We start from the raw sequence: 26669 nt of genomic DNA on the forward strand, positions 1-26669 counted from the left end.
TGCGTTTAAGCAAAATGAAAATAACTGAAACAGGGTAGCTACGAGACATGCTGACTGACCTACGAAATCAGAAACCTATGACCGGCCTGTAAAAACTTCATCTGTTTTGTATAATGTAAACTTATTGACTTCCTTAATTTCTTCCATAAAGCTTTCTACAAACTGGGGCATTTTTACCCTGTGCCATACACTGATCCTTTTATATGGAATAAACTTTTACCACATTCGAAAATTGTCGTAATAAAGAAACAATTTTTTTATGATTATGCAAATGGGATAAATATAGAGATAGCTAAATATCCATAATGCAATGTCTATGAACATCCTTTTAAGCAGAATTGAAAACTCATCTTAGTTTCATAAATGTCATTTTTCTTTATGATTTATATTATCAGTAGAAATTGTAAATGGACCATTTGGACAACCTACACATTTAAGAAAACTTCTTTTTTTCTTTATTATTCAATCATTTATTTTTTTAAGTATTATAATAATATAAAAGTTCCCTAAGACATATTTTGGAACTATATTTTTAAAATAATGTAATACTGTAATCCTTTTTCGGTGGCCATTTATATCTATTTATCCAGGTGAAGGCCTATGTAGTTCAGATATATATGTAAAATGTATAAAACATGACACTGTTATATTTGTAATGTATGCCAGAATATTGGGAAATTACATGGACTTAAAAAGTTGACATTTCTGGCTAATCAATTATAATTCCCCCCCCCCCCCCTCACTCAACCTGAACAATACCGATGTTTTTCAGTCCAGCCCAGTGCAGTGCCCATTCTCTCAAGTAAAATTGTCAATAACTGTTTATTGATTGATTATGAAAGGATATTAAATGTATTTCATGTAAATAAAAGAAACAATAAATGCTCTAGAATAGTACGGATACAATAATCGTTTATTTCAACCAAGTTTTACAATTAGCTGCACTGGGACCTAATTTAATGAATAGCGATAAATAGTTGAACTATGTAGACTTGTTTTCTTGTGCACTGGTTTAAGTGTGGTTCAACTTATTCTACTTACGTAGTTCAAATACTTCTCGTCAATCATTAAATATGGTCCCTGGTAAAAACTTAAGTAAAATTTACAATACCAGTTTCTTGGAAAAATTTTGTTTGGAATCCTTTATTCTCAGATTTATATTTTTGCTTAAATTATTTTCAACTCAATCAGATCAATTAACATTCAAGAAACATTTTCAGTAATTGTTAAGAAGATGAAAGAGGTATCATAGGCCTATGTTATTTTCCATTAGAGAGAAATTAATATCAACTCGTTTTCCGGCGAATCTAAAAATCCAATGTATAAAATGATTTAACTCGAAATTATCAAGAAATTGAGTCCTTGTCCTTTTTTCGTTTTGTAACCCAATGCTGTAGACCTTAGATATTTAAACTATGAATTATCTTATATTGAATAGTCCAAGTTTGAAATATCAAATGTTTACGCCCTCCGATTGCAAAGATATAGGAATTAGAACATTTGAGTTTGTGGCTTGGACTTAATTCCCTTCCAATTTGATCGAGATTAGAAAAAGTGGCAGCCACCCATCAAAAGCAAGAGATATTTTAGTCTGTTTCTGAAGTTTTGGTTCATACCAGTGTACAACCAAAAGTTCGTGTTCAATATCTGCGGGAGATTGTTCAAACTAAACAAAATATATTTTTTAATGGTTAAATAGTTTATTTCGAATCGATATATTAAAGAAAGAGAATAAATTTCTAAGGCAATATTTCATGTTCCCAACACCTTGAATGTTAACGTGAATGGATCCTGGGACTGAATTTAATTATTTGGAGAGGTCGCTGAACTATCTATCGCTGGTTCGAAGTTCTGAAACCCAGCTCAAATTCATCCAATTAGATCCTCGGATTACTATCTTTGATATGGTGTCTCTGAACTTAATCCTCGATTAGAACCTGGGCGTGACCTTGACCTTGAAAGGTACTGGACCGTTGGTGAACCCTCCCTGGGCCTGGAGAGAGGGCGGACCCTGGTCCCCGGGGGAGAAGGAGAACCTCTGCACCAGGTTCGTCAAGAACAAGAAGTTCTCCATCCGAGCCAAGGATTCTCCGAGACATCTCCTGAAGACAAGAATACTATACTAGGAAATAATAATATGCAATTTATGACGCAAACAAAGCGAATCAGGATTTTGTAAAATATCTTTCTTTTAAACTGAATTCAGAAACATTGACTCGGAAGCTTTGAAATATGCATTACCAGGGTTTATTCAATTGTGAACATTTTCTCTTTCAATACATTGTATTAATAAAAAAAAAAGTTCGCAGATTATATAAAAAAAATCTCGTGGGTTTCATATTTTAATGGCAATCGAATTTTGTTGGAGTCTGATGTTGATCATATATAAACCTTCTCTGGGGTCATATAAGGTCCCACACAAAATTTGGGCCGGATCGGTTTAGCCGTTTTGACGTCTATTGGATTCAAAGAAACAGTAAGAGAAGCAAAGTATATTCATGATGGCCGTACAATAAAAGGCAATTCCTTAAACTCATTTTATGTTTTAGAATTTAGACCAGAGGGCATTATCTCTTTAAACGTAAAATAGAACCTTTTATAAATTAAATTTAAAAGTAAATTATTGTTTAAAGAATTTATTTCAAAGTATCCCAATATTGTAATTTTCTCCGATCATTCAATATTTTCAAACAACTAACAAAACCTAGACATTTTTTTAATAAATAAACTATAATACTATTTAATATCTCACCGTTTTCCTGTTCCAAAAGCTAAAACTTTTTCATCAGCCACAAACATACCCTGAACATAATCTTTGAATATTGGGAATTACTTACCAAATTTAAAGGGAGTGTTCGCGAAAAATGAAAGGGGGTCTAGGCTTAATGCGTTAAAAAAGCGCTTTTGATCGCTAGTAATCACTTCTATCTGTTGCGTCTATAAGGAGAAAATTGTTAAAAACGACTAATACCGAAGAACGTAGTGTCCAAACAAATTCAGAAAGATGCAACATACGATTTAGACCGTAAAAAAATCTATTTAATTTCAAACAAATCATTCAGATATTACAACCTATAGTCATCGATTATCTTTCGCCACATTTATATATAGTTTAATTAAGTTAACTTTTTAACTTTAACTAGAAACGGTAAAACACAAGAAAAATTTTAAAATAAGTTTCAAATATAAAAACTGACAATGGAAAATAACTATCAAAGATGTAAGATGTAGACTGTAGAGATTTATAACGTTGCAAAAAAATCATTAATCATTTTTATCTATAATTAAATTAAGATATATTTAATTTTTAACATTTAATATTTTAGTGTCAAATATCAAATATCAAATCTTTAAAAAAGAAAAAGTATTAAACCTGTGAGGTAATTAACCTGGAGGGATTAAAGGATTGTGGATCCTCCCAGTATTATACCTGTGAGTTCATGAACCTGGATGGATTAAAGGATTGCATGGATTCTCCCAGTATTAAACCTGGGATTAAAGGATTGTGGATCCTCCCAGTATTAAACCTGGGATTAAAGGATTGTGGATCCTCCCAATATTATACCTGTGAGTTAATGAACCTGGAGGGATTAAAGGATTGTGGATCCTCCCAGTATTATACCTGTGAGTTTATGAACCTGGAGGGATTAAAGGATTGTGGATCCTCCCAGTATTAAACCTGGGATTAAAGGATTGTGGATCCTCCCAGTATTAAACCTGGAGGGATTAAAGGATTGTGGATCCTCCCAGTATTATACCTGTGAGTTTATGAACCTGGAGGGATTAAAGGATTGTGGATCCTCCCAGTATTTTGGATCCATATGCATTGTGTGGGTGTTAGAGATGATCATTGTGTTTGCTGGAATAATTGAACCACCTGAAATAAACTTCACATTAAACTAAAGTAAATTTTATTTTAGATTATAATCTTTTTTTTACGTTTTCAAGCATAGATAAATTTTCTCACAAGTTGATGATAATAGATTAAAGTTTGTATGCAACCAAATAAGTTTGCCTTTCTCATTCTTGAGTGATGAATGTAAACTACAATTGTGGAGTTACAAGGTTGCAAAGTCTTTGGGTAACAACTCATAAATTTTAGATTGTTCCTTATCTTAGATTGGAGTGACAAGGAAATGTTAGTGAACAGTTTTGATGGAAAAGTTATTGAAATCACTATTTGGACACATTTGATATATTGTGCAATTATAGCAATCTAGATTTTAGACTTAAAGGTGTGAAAATACGTTTCTTATTTTAAGAATAACTCAGAAATGAAAGTGCATCACTTCAGTTTTTTAAACACATATTTTTACAGTTAAAAATGGTGGGATCTGATTGTTTACCTATTTCTAATGGTTTTGATGTTCGTCTTGGAGGGGAAATGGGAACAATATTTCCCTATACAAAGGAAATAGTTACTCTCCGGCATACTCAAAATTTCAGATATCTTCAGAATCTTATATCTTTGCAACTTGATGGTATAGTCCTTTGATAATTCAAAGAACAAATTTTGTTAGATCAAATAATCTAAATTTGAAAAATCAGGTTGCATAGATATAAAATTTAGATTATTATAGAAACAAAATCTACATTAAAATCATTGTGTGAAAAAGGGACAGGATATTAACTTTAAATATTGAAATAAATTTTGTTTTAAATTGGATTTTACAAAAGTTAAATGGCATCCTTGGTGGAATCGTATCATGAGCTATCAGAGTTCTGGGAATCCTTGTATGGTAGATATCGAGATCAAATGCTTAATCACGATCTTCTGCTAAAGTACGGATGAATTTAATCTTTATTCGATATCCCGCATGGTAATCGTACCCAATCAGGGGTTAGAGGAAGATTTAAACAAGGAAAGAATAGCTGAAATGAAGAGATTGATCCGCCAACAGTGGATATCGAGATCAAGCGACTTGGATTATGAGGAAAGTTCCCAGCTGTAATAAAGTTATGGGTTCATCTTGTATTTGATACATTACATACATAGAGAATAGGATATATATTAGAGAGGAATTTAAAGAATCTCTCGATATGAATTTTTTCGGTCCCGTTCATCCTGAAAGGAAGTTCAAAGCGTACAAATCATGTAAATCTTCACACATTATGTGCAGTAGAGTACATTATTACAGTATGTTCCCTAGACTATTCATTTCAATTTCGAAATTTTTAAAGCTGTTAAATAAACTTTATAATGAATTAGGTGAATAAAAACCATCATTTGATTTATAGTTATAACGGAAAATCATCGTTTGTAAAGTGGAAGGCATAGAGTCTATGTGAAATGATGGAAACAGTACAACAAAATGGCCGTTTTACACTTTTTTCTAGTAAATTCCACTCTAATATATATTCTATTCTATATGATTACATACCACTCTCCATATCTCTAGAATAGTTGCTTCAGTATAGGGTAGCTTAATCTTATCCGACATTGTTAGCAGGGGTTTTCCTAAAATCATTTTTTTTCATATCGTCAATCAGACCACTTTTCTTATATTTTAAAATTTTAAACAATATCGTAGATAATTTCATTTATATTGGTTAAAGAGGGAGGGGTTGCTGCTCTCAGAGTTTTGGAATTGCTCCCAGGATTTTGGAGTAGCTCCCATGGTTTTGGAGTAAAATGTGAAAATTTATCCGACCTTTTATGAAAAGTCCTTTAAAAACGGTACTCAGAAACCGAAAGTTGAAAAAAGGACTCTGCTTCCATTTTTTTACTGTCTTTGTTCCCATACAGTTTTGAAGTACTCTTTTTAAAGGACTTTTCATAAAAGGTCGGATAAATTTTTACATTTTACTCCAAAACGCTGGGAACAACTCCAAAATCCTAGGAGCACTCCAAAACTCTGAGAGCAGCCACCCCTCCCTCAGTAAAATATAATGATTAAATCAATTTTCTAAAATATCTTATATTCATGGGTTTCATGAAATCATGTAATAAAGCTGAAGTTCAAATTGTCCAATCAAAATAAAACAACGCAATAGTGCAGCTCGCATGGACCAATTTCTTTTTTTATAAGTGTAGATGTAAATAAAAGAACAATGCATTGACAACAATATGCTGCATGACTTTAAGCTGTCTGGGGAGGGGGGGGGGATGAGGGGAGATCTTAGCCTTTTAGATTTACTCTTAGATTGTTTTATTTATATAAAAACCTCCGATAGCTGCATCAAGTTCTTCCTGAACCTTCTTCTGTACATCAGGATTCCTAGATGAAATGAGTTCAAATATATGTTACATTATGTACAGTGTACATCCATTTATTTATTTACAATTCTTGTTCGCTTGTAATGGGCCAACTAATCAAAACAACCAACTCTGGTTAGGCGGGTCCAAACTACATAGTAAATTGTGATTCTTTATTTGTATTATCTCGTGCTTTGTAGTTGAATAAAAATATGAATATGAATATTTCTTATTTATAAGAATTCAATTTCTTCCTAATGTTACCTGACTAATAGTGCTACAGCATACATTAGACTTTTAATAGTAGTCTCAGATCCAGCAGAAAACAAATCTATTAAAATAAATCAAAATTAAAGTTTCTTCTTTTTAAATTAAAATATCATAAAACTATTCAGATTGAATAAAAACCTAGAGCACTGATGAGAAGGTTGGATTTATCCATATGTTCAGTAGAACCAAGATCAAGCAAGAAGAGATCTGAAACCAGTTCACATTGTCAACGAAAGATTTTTAAAAGCAAACTGATTATTATCCTTATTTTATTTTTTTTAATTCTTGTATCATTGCATCCTGGAGGAAAAGTTTTTTATCTTAGACCTGTGACAACAGCGCATAGAGGATTCATTTCTCCCTGAACGGTTCCACCTTGATGTTGGATATTTTATGGGTTTAAGGACAAGGATTTACTTCAACGGGCCTCAACTTTAAATGTTGATACAGTTTAATCGCAAAAGCGTTGCCCTCTGATATCCTAGACCTTTGCATGATATTATTAACTATGAATTCAGCCAGGTTACTTTGTCAAAGTTAGAAATATCACCACACCATTGAAAACCAAAAATATAAGGTTTAAAAAATTATAGTTTAAGGCGAGAAATCAGTTTATTTGCTAAATCTATAAAAGTAGCAATCTATGTTTGTTTGTTTGTATGTCCGATCATAACTCGTAAACCCTTTGACTGATTTGCCTAAAATGTGTTTTGTGGAACTCTGTAGACCCACGGGAATGTTCTTAGCTTGGTTTTAAAATCCTAAATTGAGTTGGTTGACTTCTATAGATAATGTTTGGTTTGTAGGCAAAGATTGATTTCAAAGCTTCGTGAAATAAAATTGTGACTTTCCTATGAAATCTCTTGGATTATCTGGATCCAAAGTATCCTCATGATCTTTTATTGTTTCAGAAATAAAATTCCTCAACTCCTCCATTCCTAACAAAGATACAAAGTAGATTAATAAAGCCCTTCGCTCATATAATATGTTAGTGTTAACTGTAGCTGCCTGAACGGCTGGACCAAATTTTGTGTGAAAAACTACACTTTCTTCAGATAACAAGTGGGAAACTTTTTTTTCAATTTTCAAAGTGCGAATTTAGAGTTTAAAGATACCTTTGCAGCATTTGAGGAAAGTTGCCCTGAACGGAGGGAAATATCTAAGAAATGGAATTGTCCCAAGAGGTTGGCCAATCACCTGACACAAAAATATGATTTCTAGATATGCACGAATTGTTTTTACCTTTCTTCTTTCTTCAAACAGCCATTTTCTTTTTACTAGTAGATTTGGGAAGTAAAAATTACGAGTACTCAGGGCTTTTTTAAAACAAAAATGTCACGAAAGTCTTTTTAAAAAATCCACTTTGAATTAAAATTAAGAAAATAATTGTAATCGTCAAAATAAAATTCTTGGGATCAAAAATCTCAATCAATTTTGACAATTTGGCTAACTTTAAATCAATTTTATTGATAAAAATCATGCATACCTTTTTACCCATCAGCATAAAAGCGTCGAGACAAGCTAGAAGTTTTGCCATTTTTGCGTGTTCATAATCAAACCTCTCACCTGTTTAAAATCATTATTAAAATTGTGTTTTTTTTCAGTAAATCATGATTAGTTGAAACCAATGATAAGGATCCGGATCCGCAAAATTTAATGTTTGCCCTCAAAACACATATCTCAATTGTTGAAAATGACTAATAAGAGATCTAAAAAAAAAATTCTAACCTCTGAATGGTTCATTGAATCCAGTTTAAAAATTAGCGGAAAAAGAATTTTTAATTTGCTCTAAAAACAGTAACTCTTGAAGAAATGTTCACAGTTCAGGACTTAGAGCTGGATTCGCAGTTCGGATTCGGTTCGGATCAAAGTAAAATAAGCACTGCCATGCTGCTTAGATATATTTTATTCTTATTCTGAAAAATGCCACAGATCAAGTTAGTATCATTATCTTAAATCATAATTCAAAATATGCCTTTGCCTCATTAGATCGTGATTTGTGAGAGATATTTTTATTGTATCGAAGCCGAAAATCGGTTCAAAATTGACATCAATCGACGTATTTTAGAAGCCCCTGTATAAAGTATATCTGTATACCTGCCACTAGATTCCAGATGATATTTAACGCCGCCTTATTGAACACTTTGTCCAAATCAACTTCCTAAAATTATTACATTTTGTCAAATTGTTTTGTAACTGCAGTTTATTAGAAGATACTACTCATTCTTCTTTAAATACATGATCTGGTAGTCCCACGCGTGCGTCCTTCATGTGTTACAGATAATGAGACTATAGAGAAGACTGTACAGAATTTATTTAGTCTTTTAATGAAATTCATGCTTCTCTCGGGCCATTCACACGATTTTACTTTTTCTAGTTTTTAAAGGATTTTTAAAGAATAAACACGAAAGGAACCACAAACTCGAATGATTTTTTATTTATCTTGCAACCCGATGTTGTAGCAATTGAAATTTTAAAATATGAATTTTTTAGATCAAATAGTCTAAGTTTTAAATACTAGTTTAATAATTCCTTTGAAAAGGTATAGGGACAAGAACTCAGAGGCAGAATTTAAAGATTTTGAGCCGCGGCTCAAATTTGAATTTTACTGGTTTATGGCGGATCAGCAACGTGGATTAAATTCTTAAAATTCGGCCTCTGTTCATTTAACATTTAAATGGTTTAACTTCAGGAATTACAGGTCGTCATTACAGTCATATCCGTTGTTTGTGTCCCTGGATCGACACACATTAGCATGGGACGTGTCTCCAGGACTTCATCAATATGGTTCACCATTGTTGTTTATTACATATTTATCAATCAATGGACGATAAACCTGATCAGTTTTGGCCATTCTTCCTATTTCTTCCATTAAAAACTTTGTCTCTGCTAACACAGTTTCCTAGGAATAAAAACTTTGTTAAAATTATGTATGAAGGAAAACGTCCAAAACTATCGCGAGCAAGTCAGAAAGTTAAGGCAATATTTAGAGAGAAATGCTTAAATAGTTTAAAGAGACTGTAAAGGTAAATTTTGAGCTGCATTTTTCATTTAAATGCAATTAATGACCTTGTGAAACATTCAGACCATTTCTCTCAATTACAAGTAACATCCTAGAAAGACATTAGGAAGTATCTTTGCTAGGAAAGGATAGAAAGAAGATGGTTTGATTTGTCTTATTTGAGATCTAGAAAACGAAACAAAACTAGCTTAATGAATTGTTTATCTGATGGGTCAAGAACTAACTGTACGTTGTTTACAGGCCTTGAATAATACAATACATACCTCAGAGGCAGTTTTTCCAAACCCAAGATCCTTCAAGGTCTTCAGCATAAATCTTCTTAGCTCTGGAGAAAACAACATTTTATTTCAAGATTTTATTCAGAAACTTTAATCTTGAGACATTGTTTACTATAATAAAATCTGACGTTATATATTAGATATCTTTTCAATGTTCTTCAGAGTCTAGTTGTAATTTCCTACGACAAGAAAATAATAAAATTGAAAAATGTCATGTATTTTATTTATTATTTGAGATCATCTGTAATAATTAATCTTTGGGGTTAAAAAATACAAGTTAACTAGAACGTAATGAATTAATTGGTTATATGATTGTGCACCAATATGATGTATTTAACACATTTTTTATCACCTTCTTTAAGGGCAAATGAACCATAGTCAAATCAATAAAGCTATTACGACACCCCCTGTGTAATATTTCTGTAAATTAAAATGAAAAATACATATTGAGCTTTTACTTTTACAACTTTGCGACATCATAGCTCCTTAAATTAAAATTTCTCACCCCAATATCTTTGCTACCCGATGCCGTATACCTTTGATATTTTAAACTCTATATTCTGTTAGATTAAATCGTCCAGGTTTGAAATATCAAAGATTTACTCCATCGGATTGCAAAGATATAGGGAGTAGAAAATTTAATATTGGTTAAGGACTCAGTTCCTTTATTGGGTTGCATATTAGATATTCCATACTTGTTCATTTTTCTCAATTTTTCTGCAGAAAAGGAGCTACAGTAAAACCCTTAATAACGAATACATCGAAAGAATATAAAAATGTTCCCGCATATTCATGGATATTTATTTATTTTCGCAAATACTGAAATTTACGAAATATAGTAAAAAACTCATTGAAAAATTGTCAAGACGACATTTGATAAATTCTTCCGATGTATTCGTTATTAAGGGTTTCACTGTATGATTGATGTAAAAATTTCAATTGAATGTGAACTTCTCTTTAATATGACATCGACGAAGTTTAATGTATTTCATTTTCTTAAAATTACCAATTTTGTGCCGAATATGAAATTTCAAGATGTCTTACCTTTCCAGGCACTGCCTGAGTTAAATAGTACTCCCTTGGTTTCCTTTAAACTTCCGGCAAATATCAGATTTGCAATTTCGGGGACGGCTGAAAAAGGAATTGAGTCTTTGCCACAAACTTTGATTTTCAAATCTCTAAATTTTTGCAAACCAATGTCGTAGACCTTAGATATTTCAAACTATGAATTCTGCTAGACCAAATAACCTTAGTTAGAAATATCAAAGCTTTTCGCCATCAGGTTAAAAAGATACAAGGATAGGAAAGCAGTGTTTGTGGCAAAGACTCAATTCCTTTATATTTAGAAAAAAAACATATTTAAAGTCTGAATAACGAAGCTGGATAAATATTTAATGTATTTTACATCACTACAAAATTAGCCAAACATGTAATTTTTTTGAAAGACAGAGAGGTAAAAAAAAGGGAAAAATTAAATTTTTTTAAATATTTGAAAATTAACTTCTTGTTTTAAATCATATCACCTCTATCCTCAGCAAATTCACTAGAATGGATTGATTTTAATTCATCAAAGCCAGAAACAAGAACCATATCTTTGCCTCCAAGATTCAACCTATCGGACAATTTATTATTATCAAAACTCTCGGACATTTAATAAGGAGGATATTAACATCTTTTTATTTATTACGTTTGAAGAAGAAGATATAAAAAATCAGGTTTCGCTCATCTTTTTTATAAATAAAGGAAATGAGTCATTGGCGTAAATTCTGATTTTCTATTTCATCTTTGCAACACAATGACCTCAGATATTTCAAACTATGAACTCTGAAGGATCAAATAATCTAAGATTGAAACCAGAAATTTCTAGTCCCGTTTTTCGACAAAATCTATTTTTTTATTGTATATCCCGTCTGTGCGTCAAGTTGTTGCGTAAAGGAACTAAATACTAATTTTAAATTCTATTCTTCTTATTATTGTATCTAAATTCAACCTGATGGTGTAGATTTAAAACTTTGACTAGATTTTTACTTATAAAAACTTGCGGTTTGAAATATCTTTTTTAAAATTTAGAGATGTTTTTGTCCCCAGGACATGATCGGGTTTTTATGATCGAATATCGGAATTTTTCTATTGCGAAAGTTTGGTGTTGTAGGGGTATTGATCTGCCAGGGGTTGTAATCTGGCAGCGCATTCATCCGTCCACGCTTTATTTATTCTGAGAAGAGGGCTGACAAGAGTCCAGCTGACTAAGGGCTTCTTAGGCCTGAGAATAGTAGAGTGCAGGAATTCTTCTGGTATACTAGAATGTGGCCGGATGCCTTACAGATAGGAAACATCACACTCATTGCTCCCAATCATTCGTAAGCCCGGATTGGATACCTCCAGATACCTATAGCTGGCAACCATAGACTCTCCCTGCTTGTCAACCTTTCCTCTCTTCATCATCATTTACTTGGATCAACCCATTTAAAGCTTCTTTCTTGTTGAGTAGAAATGACGCCCCCTTTCGCTACGAGAGATGTTGACAGCCGCCCCTCTGTCCTCCTGCATCCGTCAGGTAGTCATAACTGCTTAACCAGATGTTGGCTTCAGATGATTTTGAAACCACAGGTTTGTGAGAAGTGCGGGAATCGGACCCGTGAACACCTGTCTGGATACCAATCCAGTTACTGGCTGTGGACAAGTGTGCTTAACTTCAGTGATCTAACGTGAACTGGTGTCACACACTAGCCACCCCACCCCACAAAAATGTCAATGATCTACATTATTGGGATGCTATAAACATTTTTAAGAAAGAGATGGAGGCGAGTAATCAATTACTTTATTTTTGGTCGTTTTTACTTTAAAGGAATTGGGTCTGTGCACTCAAACTCAAATTATTGATTGTGTAAACCTTTGATATTTCGAACTTGGACAATTTGATTTAACAGAATTCACATTTTAAATTATCTAAGGTCTTGGATATTGGGATGCAATTAGATAAATGACTTACAAAATTAGAGTTTGTGGCTATGACTTAATTCCATTATTTTTTAAGAGCTACTAGAAACGTAAACTTTCTCCTAAGTAACGTTAGTCTCAATCTATATATAAATTTGGCTTGTCTTGGTGTCTGTCTGTTTGTTTGTTTGTATCCAATAAGCGTCAAAACGGCTGAACAGATCGGGCCCAAATTTTTTATGGGACATCACGTGACCACAGGGAAAGTTTATGAATGATAAAATTTTTTTAAAAATGTGTTTTAAAAGTTTTTAATTTTGTAAAAAAATTTAAATTCTTGAAAATCCGCGAATTTTTTCTTAAAAATCCACAACATTTTTTTCTTCTTTGTTTTAAAATGTAAACAAAAAGAACATGTTCACAATTTAAATAGAAGATGGGCGCGAAGCGCCTTAAAAAGTATTCTATAATTTACCTGATAAGGTCGCCATATGAACTGGATATTTTAGAAAATGCTTCATGGGCAATACTGCCTGATTTGCCCATTAAAGGTATATGTCCCAGTAACCAGTGAAAGGGTGGACTGGGCATATTAAACCCTAAAAAAAATATTAGCAGTTCTGTAGTTACTAGGGGGGGGGGGGAAGGGTGACGTCCTCCTCTCATAACACTATGCATATGGAGCATTTATTACTGTGATAACCAGGAAAAAATGAAATAGGAAGACGACATTATAGCAATAATTAAGTGTATTTGATGTTGTTAAAAGCAAATATTTTTACTATAGAAACTTAAATCACTTATTTAGTGAAATGGGTCTGTTTACACTGCACAGTTGCTGTATCTTATGCTCATTGAACTTTTATGATAATTTGATTCTAAAAGTCAACTTCCTATCAGAGTTTTCTGTTTACCACTGTATGTATAGAGGGTTAACAAGAAGATTAAGTTGACAAAAACGTTCAGAAGTAAAATAGTAAAAATGATTTTATTCAGAAGTTTCTTTCCGAACATTTTCTTAAGATTTCTAAGAATTTAATTATTATTTAAGAATGTATCTGCAAAACTTCCACTCTGATCTAGTTTAATAAGTAGAAATTACACTTTTAGGAGAACCAAATTAAAATAGAAGGAACATTATGAAATGGTTTAAACTTGTAATGGTTTATCATGTTTGACTCTAATTTATCTTTAGTTTACCATGTTTCCTTCGTTTAAGAAGAAAGATTCCAAAGAGAATAGAGCAGAAAGCAATTAAAACTGCAAACATCATTTTTTCTGAAATATACGAGAAAATCAAGAAAAATCACTCTTTTCAATATGTATAAAATTTGTTATGAAAATGTGAACTAAAACTTTCGTAGGGATATCTTATATTCAATAATTCCATGAGGATTTAAAAAATGCTCAGAGTTTACATCTTCTAGCTTGGGAACCCATCTTTACCTTGAAATCTGAACTTACCCAGTGAAAGAATCTTTAAACCAAACTAATGACATTTATAAATATATAAATCAATAATCTGTTTTTTTGTCTGATCATAACTCATTGACCCTTAAACGATTTGCCATAAATTTTGGTTGGGGAACTCGTCAAAGCCAGGCAAAGCTGGGTTCCAAAGCTAGTCACATGAAACTAAAGTAAAATGCATGTACAATTGCAATCTTAAATGTTTTTTATCATAAATCTTCTTATTGAAGGCTGTTGAGAATATGTAACTCAAAAATTAGCTTTTCTCATACTTGTGCAAACCACGACATTCTTCGAGTATCTTCGAGTATCTACGATCCTCCGAGTATCTATGAGTATCTTCGAGTATCTATGAGTATCTTCGAGTATCTACGAGGATCTCCGAGTATCTACGAGTATCTTCAAGTATCTACGATCCTATGAGTATCTATGAGTATCTTCGAGTATCTATGAGTATCTTCGAGTATCTTCGAGTATCTACGAGTATCTTCGAGGAGTATCTTCAAGTATCTACGAGTATCTTCGAGTATCTTTGAGTATCTTCGGGTATCTTCGAGTATCTTCAAGTATCTTCGAGTATCTACGAGTATCTTCGAGTATCTTCGAGTATCTTCGGGTATCTTCGAGTATCTACGAGTATCTACGAGTATCTTCAAGTATCTACGAGGATCTACGAGAATCTATGAGTATCTTCGAGTATCTACGAGGATCTTCGAGTATCTTCGAATAACTTCGAGGATCTAATAGGTCGATCACAGTATTGATTTCTCATTCTGTTAAATTCATAGTGTGAAGTGTGAACCCAGCTTTGCCCGTTATAGTCAACCGAATAAACTTAGAATCTTGCTAAGAACATTTCCGTGGTTCTACGGAGTTCTTTTTATCAAAATTTGAGTAGTTCCTGAGTTTTGATCGGACATAATAAATTTATTCGTTTTAAATATCATTATTGTTTATAGTTTAATGTTCTGTAAATTTTCATATACATTTGTATTGTTATTATCGTTTCCAGTTTAGTGTTCTGTAAACATTCATACATTAGCTGATTGTTATTATCGTTTACAGTTTAGTGTTCTGTAAACATTCATATACATTTTGATTGTTATTATCGTTCACAGTTTGATTGTTATTATGGTTTACATGTTTAGTGTTCTGTAAACATTCATATACATTTAGATTGTTATTATGGTTTACAGTTTGGTGTTCTGTAAACATTCATGTACATGTTGATTGTTATTATCGTTTACAGTTTGATTGTTATTATGGTTTACAGTTTAGTGTTCTGTAAACATTCATATACATTTTGATTGTTATTATCGTTTACAGTTTAGTGTTCTTTTAAACAATTATGCCTTTTATAGTATTTCTAATGTTTACATTTAAATGTTTATCAACTTTTTTATATTTTATCTTATTATTATTAATCAAAATTTATAATACATTTTTAATTTATAAGTACATTTTATATCATCATTATTGTTTACAATTTATAATGTATTGTATGTAAACATCTCTATCATATACATTTTTAAAGTTTTTTTTTTAAATTTTAGTCTGCTGTAAACACTGAACATAAAACATTTTACCAATTTGTACAGTTTATTTTAACTAATAGGAATTTTAAGATTTGAGTTTTTAAAAAAAATGTGTACTGCGTATTACAAATGAAATATATAATAGTAGAAAAATTGAATATCCTCAAAATAAAGAAATTGAGTTTCTGCCACTCCGATTTTTTAAATCACTTTATCTTTGAAATCCAATGTCGTAAATCGTAGAGATGAATTTTGATAGATGAAATAAGGTTTACATCGTCAGGCTGCACAGATATATGCATTAGAAAATTTGAGTTTGTGATAAAGGTTCAATTTCTAGTTTGTTTAAACCTAATTTGTGTACTCTACGATGTACACTATAACCTATTGTTGCCTGAATGTGTGAAACTGGAAACATCAAGATAGAACTGACTCAACTGACAGTGGTGTGCACATAGAGAATAGAATATATAGAGAGGAATTAAAAGAATCTCTCGGTATGAATTTTTTCAGTCCCTTTCAGCCTGAAAGGGAGTTCAAAGTGTACAAATCATGTAAATGTTCACAAATTATATGCAGTAGAGTACATTAATACAGTATGTTCCCTAGACTATTCATTTCAATTTCGAATTTTTTAAACTGTTAAATAAACTTTATAATGAATTAGTTGAATACAAACATCATTTGATTTATAGTTATAACGGAAAATCATCGTTTGTAAAGTGGAAGACATAGAGTCTATGTGAAATGATCATTTCATAATTTGGTTTTCTTTTAACAATAATTTTAGATTTTCTATAAAATGATATTCCAGGGCCCAACAGGTTATATAGCATAAATATGTGAAGTACACCTGGAGTATGGAAACAGTACAACAAAATGGCCGTTTTACACTTTTTTACATTTAATTCCTCTCTATATATTCTATTCTCTATGGGTGTGCATGACTACTATTGCTTCAAGGCAGCTAGGCACAAAGCAGAAAATTAGAAACATTCAAAAACCAAGCCAAATGTTTCCTAAAAACTTTAAAAACATTTTTACTTACATTGTTTAGAGTTCATAAATTAAATTTAAAAAAATTAAATTAATGAAGTTTCTATTGTAAGTATATATTCTCCATTCGTTTCATAATTTTGAAATTACGAAACTGAGATTGTTTCGTAACAAACAGTTGATGCATGATACTGACAATTTAATGATTAAAAACTTCAAAAGCATTCATGCAGTACGCACAGAATAGCTCTGAGCATTAACATCTTAGAAATTGATTGTGTACGTACATTGTACGTCGCGTAAAATTGTCTTTATCTTTCAAGCCTGTAGATAATGATTTATGTATTATTTCTAACGATGTCATATTTGTCCGAACCCTGTCGCACTTTTCAGTGTCACTAGAACGGTCAATTCATTCTGTGACACTAGAAAAATCCATTCGCTCTTAGTGACACTAGAAAATTCAATTCTATCTTTTTGTGACACTGAAAGACCAATTTTATCCTTCTTGTTGCATTAGAAAGATCATCATATCTTAGTGACACTAGAAAAATAAATCATATGCCTTTGGTACACTAGAAAGATCAATCCTATCTTTGTTACACTAGGAGAGATCAATTCTGAAAACTGATTAGTATCCTTGTAAAAAACATTTTCAAGTTTTTGATCATTGCAACCTGATGTCGTAGTGCCTTGATATTTCATACTATAGAGTTCTGCTATTCCAAATAGTCAAAGTTTTAAATATCAAAAAGTTAAAACAATGCCAGGTTGAATGAGGATTAGATTTAGAAAATTAGAGTTTGAGGCGAGATTTCTGTTCCTTATGATTTTATTTTCTGAACTTAAATTTACATCAATTTACCAATAATAATTAAAAAAAAATAACACTTTGATGATTGTGTTTACAAAAAAGCTCAGATGATCAAATTAGTTCGTAATTATAAAAAAACAAAAACAAAAACATTTTATTTCAGGAATCCGCAGCATATTTCTCAACGGAATTTCTCAGAGATCTTCAATAAAATCTTCTCCAACGTTAATCCCATAATGTAGTTTTCCATCTTTAGCATAGGCCCAGGCCATCTGTTTACTAAATAAAATATATTTACGTTGTATAATATAATATAATTGTATATTTATGGAATATGGTAAGAAAAATAATAGGTTGTATGCAAGAAAAGGAATTGAGTCTTTGCCACAAACTCTGATTTTTAAATCCCTATATCTTAACAACCCAATGTTGTAGACCTTAGATGACTTAGATATTTCAAACTATGACTTCTGTTATGTCAATCAATCAAAGTTTGAAATATCAAAAGTTTACATAATTTGGTTGTAGATATATAGGTATTAGAAAATTGGGATTTGTTGCAAAGACTCAAATCCTTTATATATCTATTTTGAGATGACTAAAACAATATTCTTTTAGCATTAAAAATGTCATTATAAAAAATCTAGAAACTATCTTATTTTATTCTTGGCATGGAAATTGCAAATTCAGGCCAATGGATTACAATATTTCTAACAGGATCAAGAACTGTAATTCCACCGTTCCTTTTAACTCTATTAAACCTGTTCCAATGGATTCCAATATTTCCAGTAGGATCTAGAACTATAACTCCACCGTTCCTTTCAACTCTATTAAACTATATATAACCTGTTCCAATGGATTCAAATATTTCCATTAGGATCTAGAACTATAACTCCACCGTTCCTTCCAACTCTATTAAACTATATATAACCTGTTCCAATGGATTCCAATATTTCCAGTAGGATCAAGAACTATAACTCCACCGCTCCCTCCAACTCTATTAAACTTTATATAACCTGTTCCAATGGATTCCAATATTTCCAGTAGGATCAAGAACTGACCGTTCCTTCCAACACTATTAAACTATATATAACCTGGTCCAGTGGATTCCAATATTTCCAGTAGGATCAAGAACTATAACTCCACCGTTCCTTTCAACTCTATTAAACTATATATAACCTGTTCCAATGGATTCCAATATTTCCAGTAGGATCAAGAACTATAACTTTACCATTCCTTCCAACTCTATTAAACTATACATATCCTGTTTCAATGGATTCCAATATTTCCAGTAGGATCTAGAACTATAACTCCACCGTTCCTTCCAACTCTATTAAACTATATATATAACCTGTTCCAATAGATTCCAATATTTCCATTAGGATCTAGAACTATAACTCCACCGTTCCTTCCAACTCTATTAAACTATATATAACCTGTTCCAATGGATTCCAATATTTCCAGTAGGATCAAGAACTATAACTCCACCGTTCCTTCCAACTCTTTTAAACTATATATAACCTGTTCCAATGGATTCCAATATTTCCAGTAGGATCAAGAACTATAACTCCACCGTTCCTTCCAACTCTATTAAACTATATATATAACCTGTTCCAATGGATTCCAATATTTCCAGTAGGATCAAGAACTATAACTCCACCGTTCCTTCCAACTCTATTAAATTATATATCACCTGTTCCAATGGATTCCAATATTTCCCGTAGGATCAAGAACTATAACTCCACCACTTCCTCCAACTCTAACCTTCATATATTCAAGAGCTTCTTCAGCAGCGTCCTGAACTTTAAAGGTTTTAACTTTATAAGTATGAATTCTAAATTCTGTTTTACAATTGGAAGCTACAGAGCTGTCAAACTTGTGACTTTACTATAACAGTTTGATTTTGCGAGAACAATCAAGTTCCCTTTTACCTTTGGAGATAACCCCATCTCTATCTTAGAAGCAATTCTCCTTGCAACTCCGGCTTTCATAAAAGTTTCTCCTATGGTAAAATTTTACTTATTTAGTATCAACACAAAAGATTTTAATATAAGATAAAAAATGTGAGAGTGAGCTAAATATTTTGCTGGAATAAAATCATATAAGACGCCCTAGCTTGGGAACCCAACTTTGCCAGGCTCTAAACTTTGCCATAAAAGTCAACTTACTCAACTTAAAATTGTAATACCAGACTAAGAAATATTCCGTAGTTCCAAAATACAAATTGAGGCAAATCTGTCAAGGGTTCATGAGTCATGATCAGACATACAAACAGATCACTTCTTTATAAAATCAAATATGTAAAGTTTTTCTGTTGATTTTATCCGATCATAGCTTATGAACCCCAACTCATCTTAAATTTCTATTGGAAAACCACGGAAATGTTATTAGCTTGACATAACAATTCTCAGTTGTGTGGGTTTACTTTTATTGGAAAACTCCAGACAAAGCTGGATTCCCACGCTAGAATCTAATATGTTAAAGATCTATAAAAAGTTTAAAGTAAATTGTTGAAGCTGTAATTTACCAGATCCAGTGCAAGATATGGCTGCACTAAGATTGTCCGCGAAAACACCATGCCCCACGGAAGGACTGTCACCAACCCGACCTAAATTATAAATTTTTTACCCACATGTGAATTTTAATGGTGACCTAAAACATAAACTGCCGGAAGTTTACAGAAAAAGAATTATTGAAGTTTGTACTATTCTTTGTGGTTAACCCTGTATTTATGTTACTAACCTTAACAAATCTTATATCTTCAAATTTTCCAATTGGTTTAACTCTTTTAAATGTTAATTTACAAGTTTTAAATAAGTACCTGGTATTTTCCCAGTGATCCCTCCAGTACTTGTGGCTAAAAAATAATCATGATTTATACGAGAATATAGTTAAATATTTTCTTCTCAGATCAAGAAAACCGATTACAAAAGAAGGGAACACAATTTTTTTCTATTTGTCGAAACTTAAAACTCTGATCCGCAAGCTTTTGCTTTAAAAGCTATCAAAGACGAAAAACAAATTTATTGTCGTCATTAGCTTCTCATTTTTTGGAGACACCCTATAGATACAAAGCTTTATTATTGGAGGACGAATTTTAAACCTACCTCGTTGTCCTTTATTAATGAACTTGGATAAGTTCTGAAAAGGAATTGAGTCGTTGTAACAAACACAAATGTTCTTATCCCTATGTATTTGCAACCTGATGATGTAAACCTTTGATATTTCAATCTTAGATTATTGGATCTATCAGAATTTTATAGTTATAAATATCAGAGGTGCAAAGATAGGAAGATTAGAGTTTATTGGGAAAAATGAATTCCTTGAATGTAAACCTGCTGCTAAGTTTCCATGAGTATCGACCACCACAGCTCCAACTGTTCCATGACCAAACTGATGACCAAGATGTTCAAATGTCCAAATCATCTCACTGTCTGAATAAGTAAGCATGAGTCAATCTATTTGTATATATAAAGTAGTTATATGTTTGTCTGTCTGTCTGTTCTTGTGTCCGATTATACTCAAAAACTCTCTGACGTTTTTGCCTCAAATATTGGGAACCCGTTTAACCCAAGGAAATGTTCTTCAGAAACAAAGAGATCTAAATATAAATCGTCCAGTCCTTCATATAATTGGGATTAGCTGGTCATGGTCCATTTAAAATACAGTGTGCTCCAGGGAATTGTATGTCGTCGTGTCTCCAGATTCAGTCATGAACCAATAATCATGTTCATTTCTTCTGCGTCCTGTGGCCGAATTTTAAGAATTTGAGCCGCGGCTCAAAATTAAATTCAATTTTTCAAGATTTAAGCCGGCGCTCAATTGAAATCGGTTTTTGGGGGATTCGTGCCGCGGCTAAAATTTATTAAATTCGGACACTGGCATTTCAAAAATATCGGTTGGGTCTATATCAACATATCAAAATTACCGGAAAAAGAAAAATTTTTGTTAATCTTTGATATTTTAAACAAGACCAAATTATAAATATTTCATTTAGTAGTTATGAAATTGTTATGCAGATTTTTGTTATCTAAGATAAAGAAGTTGAGAAATTTTCAGGATTATTATTAAGAGGGAGAGGGTAATTAAGGCGCGCAACTAGACATTCAGCAAGGGGGGAAAAGAGCAAATAGTTTGCGCGTAGCGGAGAAAAAATAAAAAGAATCTGAGCTTATATTGAAAAATAGTGGAATTTGAGTTTGCCTTAAGAGTTTTTTTCTTCAAATTTTCGAGAAAATTGGTTATGTTTGGAACTATAGAGATCCCTGTTAATGACTTCTTACCTCCTCCCCCCTCCCCCAACACGGGGGGAGGCAAGCCTTCTGCATCTTGCGAAAATGGTGTATGGAAAATATAACTGTGTTATTACCTATATGAGAGATGTTATGGTTTCTAAGATACTCATCTAGAAGTTGTCTACTTCTGTCTGTAATCAACCAATCATCTCCAACCTCCTCACCACCGTTCCTATAACAGTAAGCAACATAAAACTGTGCAATAAGAAGACGACTGTTGGACTCGAGTTGGGGATTTTAAAAAGTCTAATAAATACAACAAAGACACATAAGAAACTTTTTTCTTTTTCCTATTCAACAGTTAAATGGGTCATAGCAATGTTCCAGATATTTCAACAGAGATTGTGGATTTTAAAAAAACAATTTTTACAATTTTTTTCTTAATTTTAAAATTCTTTAAAATTACTTAATTGCAAATTTCCCTGCCCCTTCACCAACAAGGAGAACATGGCTTGAGTTTTCCATTACAGATCTAAAAATTAAATAAAAATGAAGTAGATTAAAAATGTGCAACAATGTTGAATACCTGGCTGCTTCAATCGGATGCTTGATACCCTTTAGGCAAGCTACTCCGCCTAAATACCAAACTTTGTTTTTAAAAAATATTTTAAGGCAAAAAAATATAACCTGCTTCCATTTGTTTCCCATCCATAACTGCTGCATCCATCTCTACCTGGCCAAGGATTGTAAGTTTTGAACCTCGCCCAGCATTGAAGGCTGGATCGTCTTCCATTATCTTGACAGCTGATATTGCGGCATTCAGCGCATTGTCAGAACTGTAACATTCAAAACGGTTATTTACCTGTAAATCAAACTTTTTGTTTAAATTTCTCTGGACACTCTTTATTAAAATTACCTTTGGAGCATATTCCAGCCTTCTCTGACAGCATTCTTCATACCTTAGAATTCAAAAATATTTTTCTTTATAAGTTAGGTTAACAATTTTTTTCCATTTTCTGTTTTTCAATGAAGCTATGAGTTTGAGGTAACAATATCTCAATATATTTAGAACCCGATGTTGTAAACCTTTGTTTTTTTCAAACTTTGCATTCTGGATTTAATCCATCATGTTGCAAAGATTTAGAGATTTGAATATCACAATTTGTGGCGAGTTCAGTTCATCTATTTATCTATCTTATCTATTGTTACTTAAATTTTCTTTTCAGTAATTCTGTTGTCCTATTTATGTAGTCTTAATAATTGTTAAAATGACAAACCCAAGATATTGATATAAAATCCAAGAATTACCATTTATCTTCTCCTCCTCATATTCTGGTGGAATGCTGCCTAATAAAAACAAAAAAATTGAATTGTATTTCTATTTAGATATATTTAGGGAATGAGGCTGTTTTAGTGAATGAACACTGTAGAAATAATATTCAGTATTTGCTGCAACTGGCAAATGATTACATTTCTTTTTCGCATCATTTATTAGCAAATACTGTATAAATATACATTAAAAATCATATAATAAATCGTACAGTACAGTACATATAAAGAATATACCTGCTCCACAATGCAGTACAGTACATGTAAAGAATATATTATACCTGCTCTGCCATACAGTACAGTACATATAAAGAATATATTATACCTACTCCACCATAAGCACAGAACATATACAGAATATATTATACCTGCTCCACCATACAGTACTGTACATATAAAGAATATATTATACCTGCTCCACCATAAGCACAGTACATATACAGAATATAGTATACCTGCTCCACCATGCAATACAGTACATGTAAAGAATATATTATACCTGCTTTGCCATAAAGTACAGTACATGTAAATAGGGTTTCCAACGTAATAGATTATTCTCTTACACGTAATTACGTGCAATTACGCATAATAATTTTCATTTCGTGTAATTTCGCAGGATTACACGTAATTGGGGAAATATCTATTTCGAGTCGTAATTTCACGTAATTTCTACAACGTAATTTCGCGAAATTTCGTAATGATTACGCGTAATAAGCAAAACTATAATCAAGCGTAATTACGGCATAATTTCTACGAGGTACTTTCGCGAAATTTTGTATTAATTACTTGTAATTAGCGAAACTTCAATTTCGCTAAATTACGCCGTAATTTCGCGTAATTTCTATAAAGCAATTTTGAGAAATTTTGCAATAATTAAATCTATGAAATTTTGAAGTTTCAACTTTTAATTTAAAAAAAACAACTAACCTACTAGGAAAATAATGTCACGCAAGTTGAATCAGAAATTTCAGCCTTATACTATGTTGAATGTTGATGTAATTTCAGCCACTACTATGTTGAATGTTGATGTAATTTCAGCCACTACTATGTTGAATGTTGATGTAATTTTGTAATGTAACAAAGGGCCAACAATTTATTTTTATCAAAAAAAATACATAATCTATAAATTTTCAATTTTCAACGACTTGTTAATATTTCAACCTACTTTCTCAAGTTTACCTTCCTTGTTTGAAAAAAATGTCAATAAAATCGTCAAAATATTTTTGACATGGTTGTAGCGGGCATATCCTTACAAACAGGGGCGGATACAGGATTTAAGTGAGGGGGGGGGGCATGATTTTTAAGGAACAAAAAAATTATAATTAAATGAACAAAAAGTCGCGCTTTTGGCGAAAATTTTTTGACAGACTCAAAAAGAGTCGAAATTAATGACTAAAGACTAAAAAACTAGATTTTTAACTTTTCACACATTAAAGTTTATTGAGACAGATATTTTTCCTGTTTTGCACTAGGGTTTCTTTCCCTTAAGCATGCTATTGAGAAGCTATTCTGAAAATAGGAACAAAAAATTTCAAATTCAGGGGGGGCGTATGTCCCCCGCCCCCCCCCTGTATCCGCCCCTGCTTACACATACTTTCCCGCTATAATTTTTTCTGAGAATTAATATGTACTTTATTTATTATGGAATTGTTTCGTACTACGTAATTTGGCGTAATTACGCATTAATTACGCGAAACTAGACTTTCTTTCGTAAACGTAATAAACGTGTAATTACGCGTAATGAGCGTAATGCTCCTGCGTAAGTGAAAGAAAGTGTTACGCGTAACGTAATTACGACTGGAAACCCTACATGTAAAGAATATTGTAACAATGTGTGATTTTGTTGATCTTTTACGATAAGCGATTCAAGGATTTTTTAGATCGCTGAGATCATAGCTACCTAGGGGTATCATGCCCCCCCCCCTTTTACCCTTCGGTTGGACTTTTGAATCCTATTTTGAATCCCTAGAGCTTAACCCTAGTTCCCCGGGAGCTGGCCGGCCATCCCACCAGCGCCCGGGCCTCTGGAATAACGGAACAATTGGCGTGGCTTCGGTTATCGGCGTGGCTTGGGTTATTTATAGAGTTCACATGCAAACTCAAATAAATCTGTTAGCAAGGGTGGAGTGAAACTCGGGGAAAAATGCCAGTTGAAGACCAGCTCCCTAGTTAATAGGTTCCCCTGGAGATCTCCCATCACTCTGAAACATTCTCAATTCATGCTACTCGATTCGTATAGTATTTTCCCTTAGTTTTTGTATCGTTGTAAATAATAATAAATTGTAAGAAAAACCGACTCGTCGAATATTCAATCAAATGAGTAGTTGCATTGATTCATTTTTTCTTTCATATGTAATAATATATTATACCTGATCCACCGTTCAGTAAAGTACATGTAAAGAATATATATCTGCTCTACTATGCAGTACAATACATGTAAAGGATATATTATACCAGCTCCACCGGCAGTACAGTACATGCAAAAAATATACTATACCTGCCCCATATGCAGTTTATGGCACATGTATAGAATAAATTTACATATTCTACTATGCAGTACAGCACATGTAAAGAATATATTTACCTGTTCTACCATGCAGTACAGTACATGAAAAAAATATTTAACTGTTCTATCATGCAGTTCTGTACATCTAAAGAATATAATTATCTGCTCCACCATGCAGTACAGTACATGTAAAGAATATATTTACCCATTCTACGCCATACAGTACCGTACATGTAAAGAATATATTTACCTGCTCCGCCATGCACAAGAACCACCGGAGCCACATCAATGTTCCCCTTTATATCAAATCCTCCAGACACCTTAATATCTTTAAATAATTAATAGTTATAGTTTAATTAAACGATTCTTTTAACTGTTGAGGATTCGCCTATAACGAGATATATTTCGAGTTTTGATTGGTTAGTCATAAAAAGTACTCAAAAAATAAATACAGCAAGCGGAGACAAAAATTCAGGGTGTGGAGGTCATTTTGCTTCGGAGGTCATTTCGCCGGTTTCATGGGGGCCCTGCTACCCCTCACTCGTTGAACCGGCCTTTTAAAAATATACATCATTTTTTAGGTATTAACCTTTTATCTATATACGAATTTGTAAAATAAATTTAAACCTAGATTTTCATATTTAATCATTTTAATCATCATTAAATAGACCACATTTGAATTTAAATCCTACTTTAAGATACTGAAGAGAAAAACATAACAAAACAAAAGCAGAACACATTTTCATCGAATGAAATAATTCTGAAACTGAAATTAATGAAAGATACTCCTCGTTATCTAGGTTTAGATAATGTTGACAGTATCTCTATGTAAATTAAGCTGAAAAATGACGATTTTTAAAACCTGTTTGTATTGGGTATAGCATACGGATGGGCATCGCTTTGAGGTCCGTTTCTGAACATTTAAAGTTTTTAAATTATTTAGAGGCTCCTAAAAAATCTTAGATATTGTTTAATTTGACCTAATTGTTAACCAAAACGGTTTTTCATAACGATTAGCAAAATAATTTTGAAAAATGGTTTTGGTCAAAGAAGCATTTTGATAAACCAATAAAAGCAA

At 32.3% G+C, this 26669-nt stretch overlaps 3 protein-coding genes across 4 annotated transcripts in view; 1 reads left to right on the plus strand and 2 right to left on the minus strand.

Annotated features, from left to right (window-relative positions):
* Nucleotides 1-894, plus strand: part of LOC111713707 (transmembrane protein 165) — a 15561-nt gene extending 14667 nt beyond the window's left edge. The window contains exon 15 of the mRNA XM_023488641.1: nt 34-894. Within this exon, the coding sequence (XP_023344409.1) occupies nt 34-58 (25 nt within the window). The 3' untranslated portion in view covers nt 59-894. The remainder of the gene's footprint in view (nt 1-33) is intronic.
* LOC111713706 (cytochrome P450 2C15) lies at nt 839-13982 on the minus strand. Its single transcript, XM_023488640.1, has 18 exons — nt 13907-13982; nt 13182-13305; nt 11290-11378; nt 10811-10897; nt 9752-9813; nt 9303-9368; nt 8564-8627; nt 7953-8032; nt 7582-7663; nt 7318-7404; nt 6605-6673; nt 6461-6527; nt 6166-6218; nt 5382-5458; nt 4347-4401; nt 3759-3877; nt 2753-2802; nt 839-2102 (listed from the first exon to the last, which is right to left on the minus strand). The coding sequence occupies exons 1-18, from the start codon at nt 13977-13979 to the stop codon at nt 1931-1933; spliced, it is 1476 nt and encodes a 491-aa protein (XP_023344408.1). The 5' UTR covers nt 13980-13982; the 3' UTR covers nt 839-1930.
* Nucleotides 13983-17521: 3539 nt separating this feature from the next.
* On the minus strand, nt 17522-26395 carry LOC111713704 (isoaspartyl peptidase/L-asparaginase). Of its 2 annotated transcripts, XM_023488639.1 has the most exons (15): nt 26284-26395; nt 25842-25911; nt 23065-23103; nt 22673-22715; nt 22444-22592; nt 22343-22391; nt 22223-22288; nt 21891-21988; nt 20857-20955; nt 20343-20378; nt 20049-20129; nt 19453-19523; nt 19261-19318; nt 18453-18498; nt 17522-17800 (listed from the first exon to the last, which is right to left on the minus strand). In XM_023488639.1, exons 1-15 carry the CDS (start codon nt 26335-26337, stop codon nt 17716-17718), a joined length of 1044 nt encoding a protein of 347 aa, XP_023344407.1. In that variant the 5' UTR covers nt 26338-26395; the 3' UTR covers nt 17522-17715. The 2 variants fall into 2 exon arrangements, with proteins under 2 accessions (XP_023344407.1, XP_023344406.1); XM_023488638.1 differs by lacking the exon at nt 18453-18498 and having other exon boundaries at nt 19215-19318.
* Nucleotides 26396-26669: the final 274 nt, after the last annotated feature.

Source organism: Eurytemora carolleeae, unplaced genomic scaffold, assembly GCF_000591075.1.
Source record: "Eurytemora carolleeae unplaced genomic scaffold, Eaff_2.0 scaffold1071, whole genome shotgun sequence".
Taxonomy (NCBI): domain Eukaryota; kingdom Metazoa; phylum Arthropoda; class Copepoda; order Calanoida; family Temoridae; genus Eurytemora; species Eurytemora carolleeae.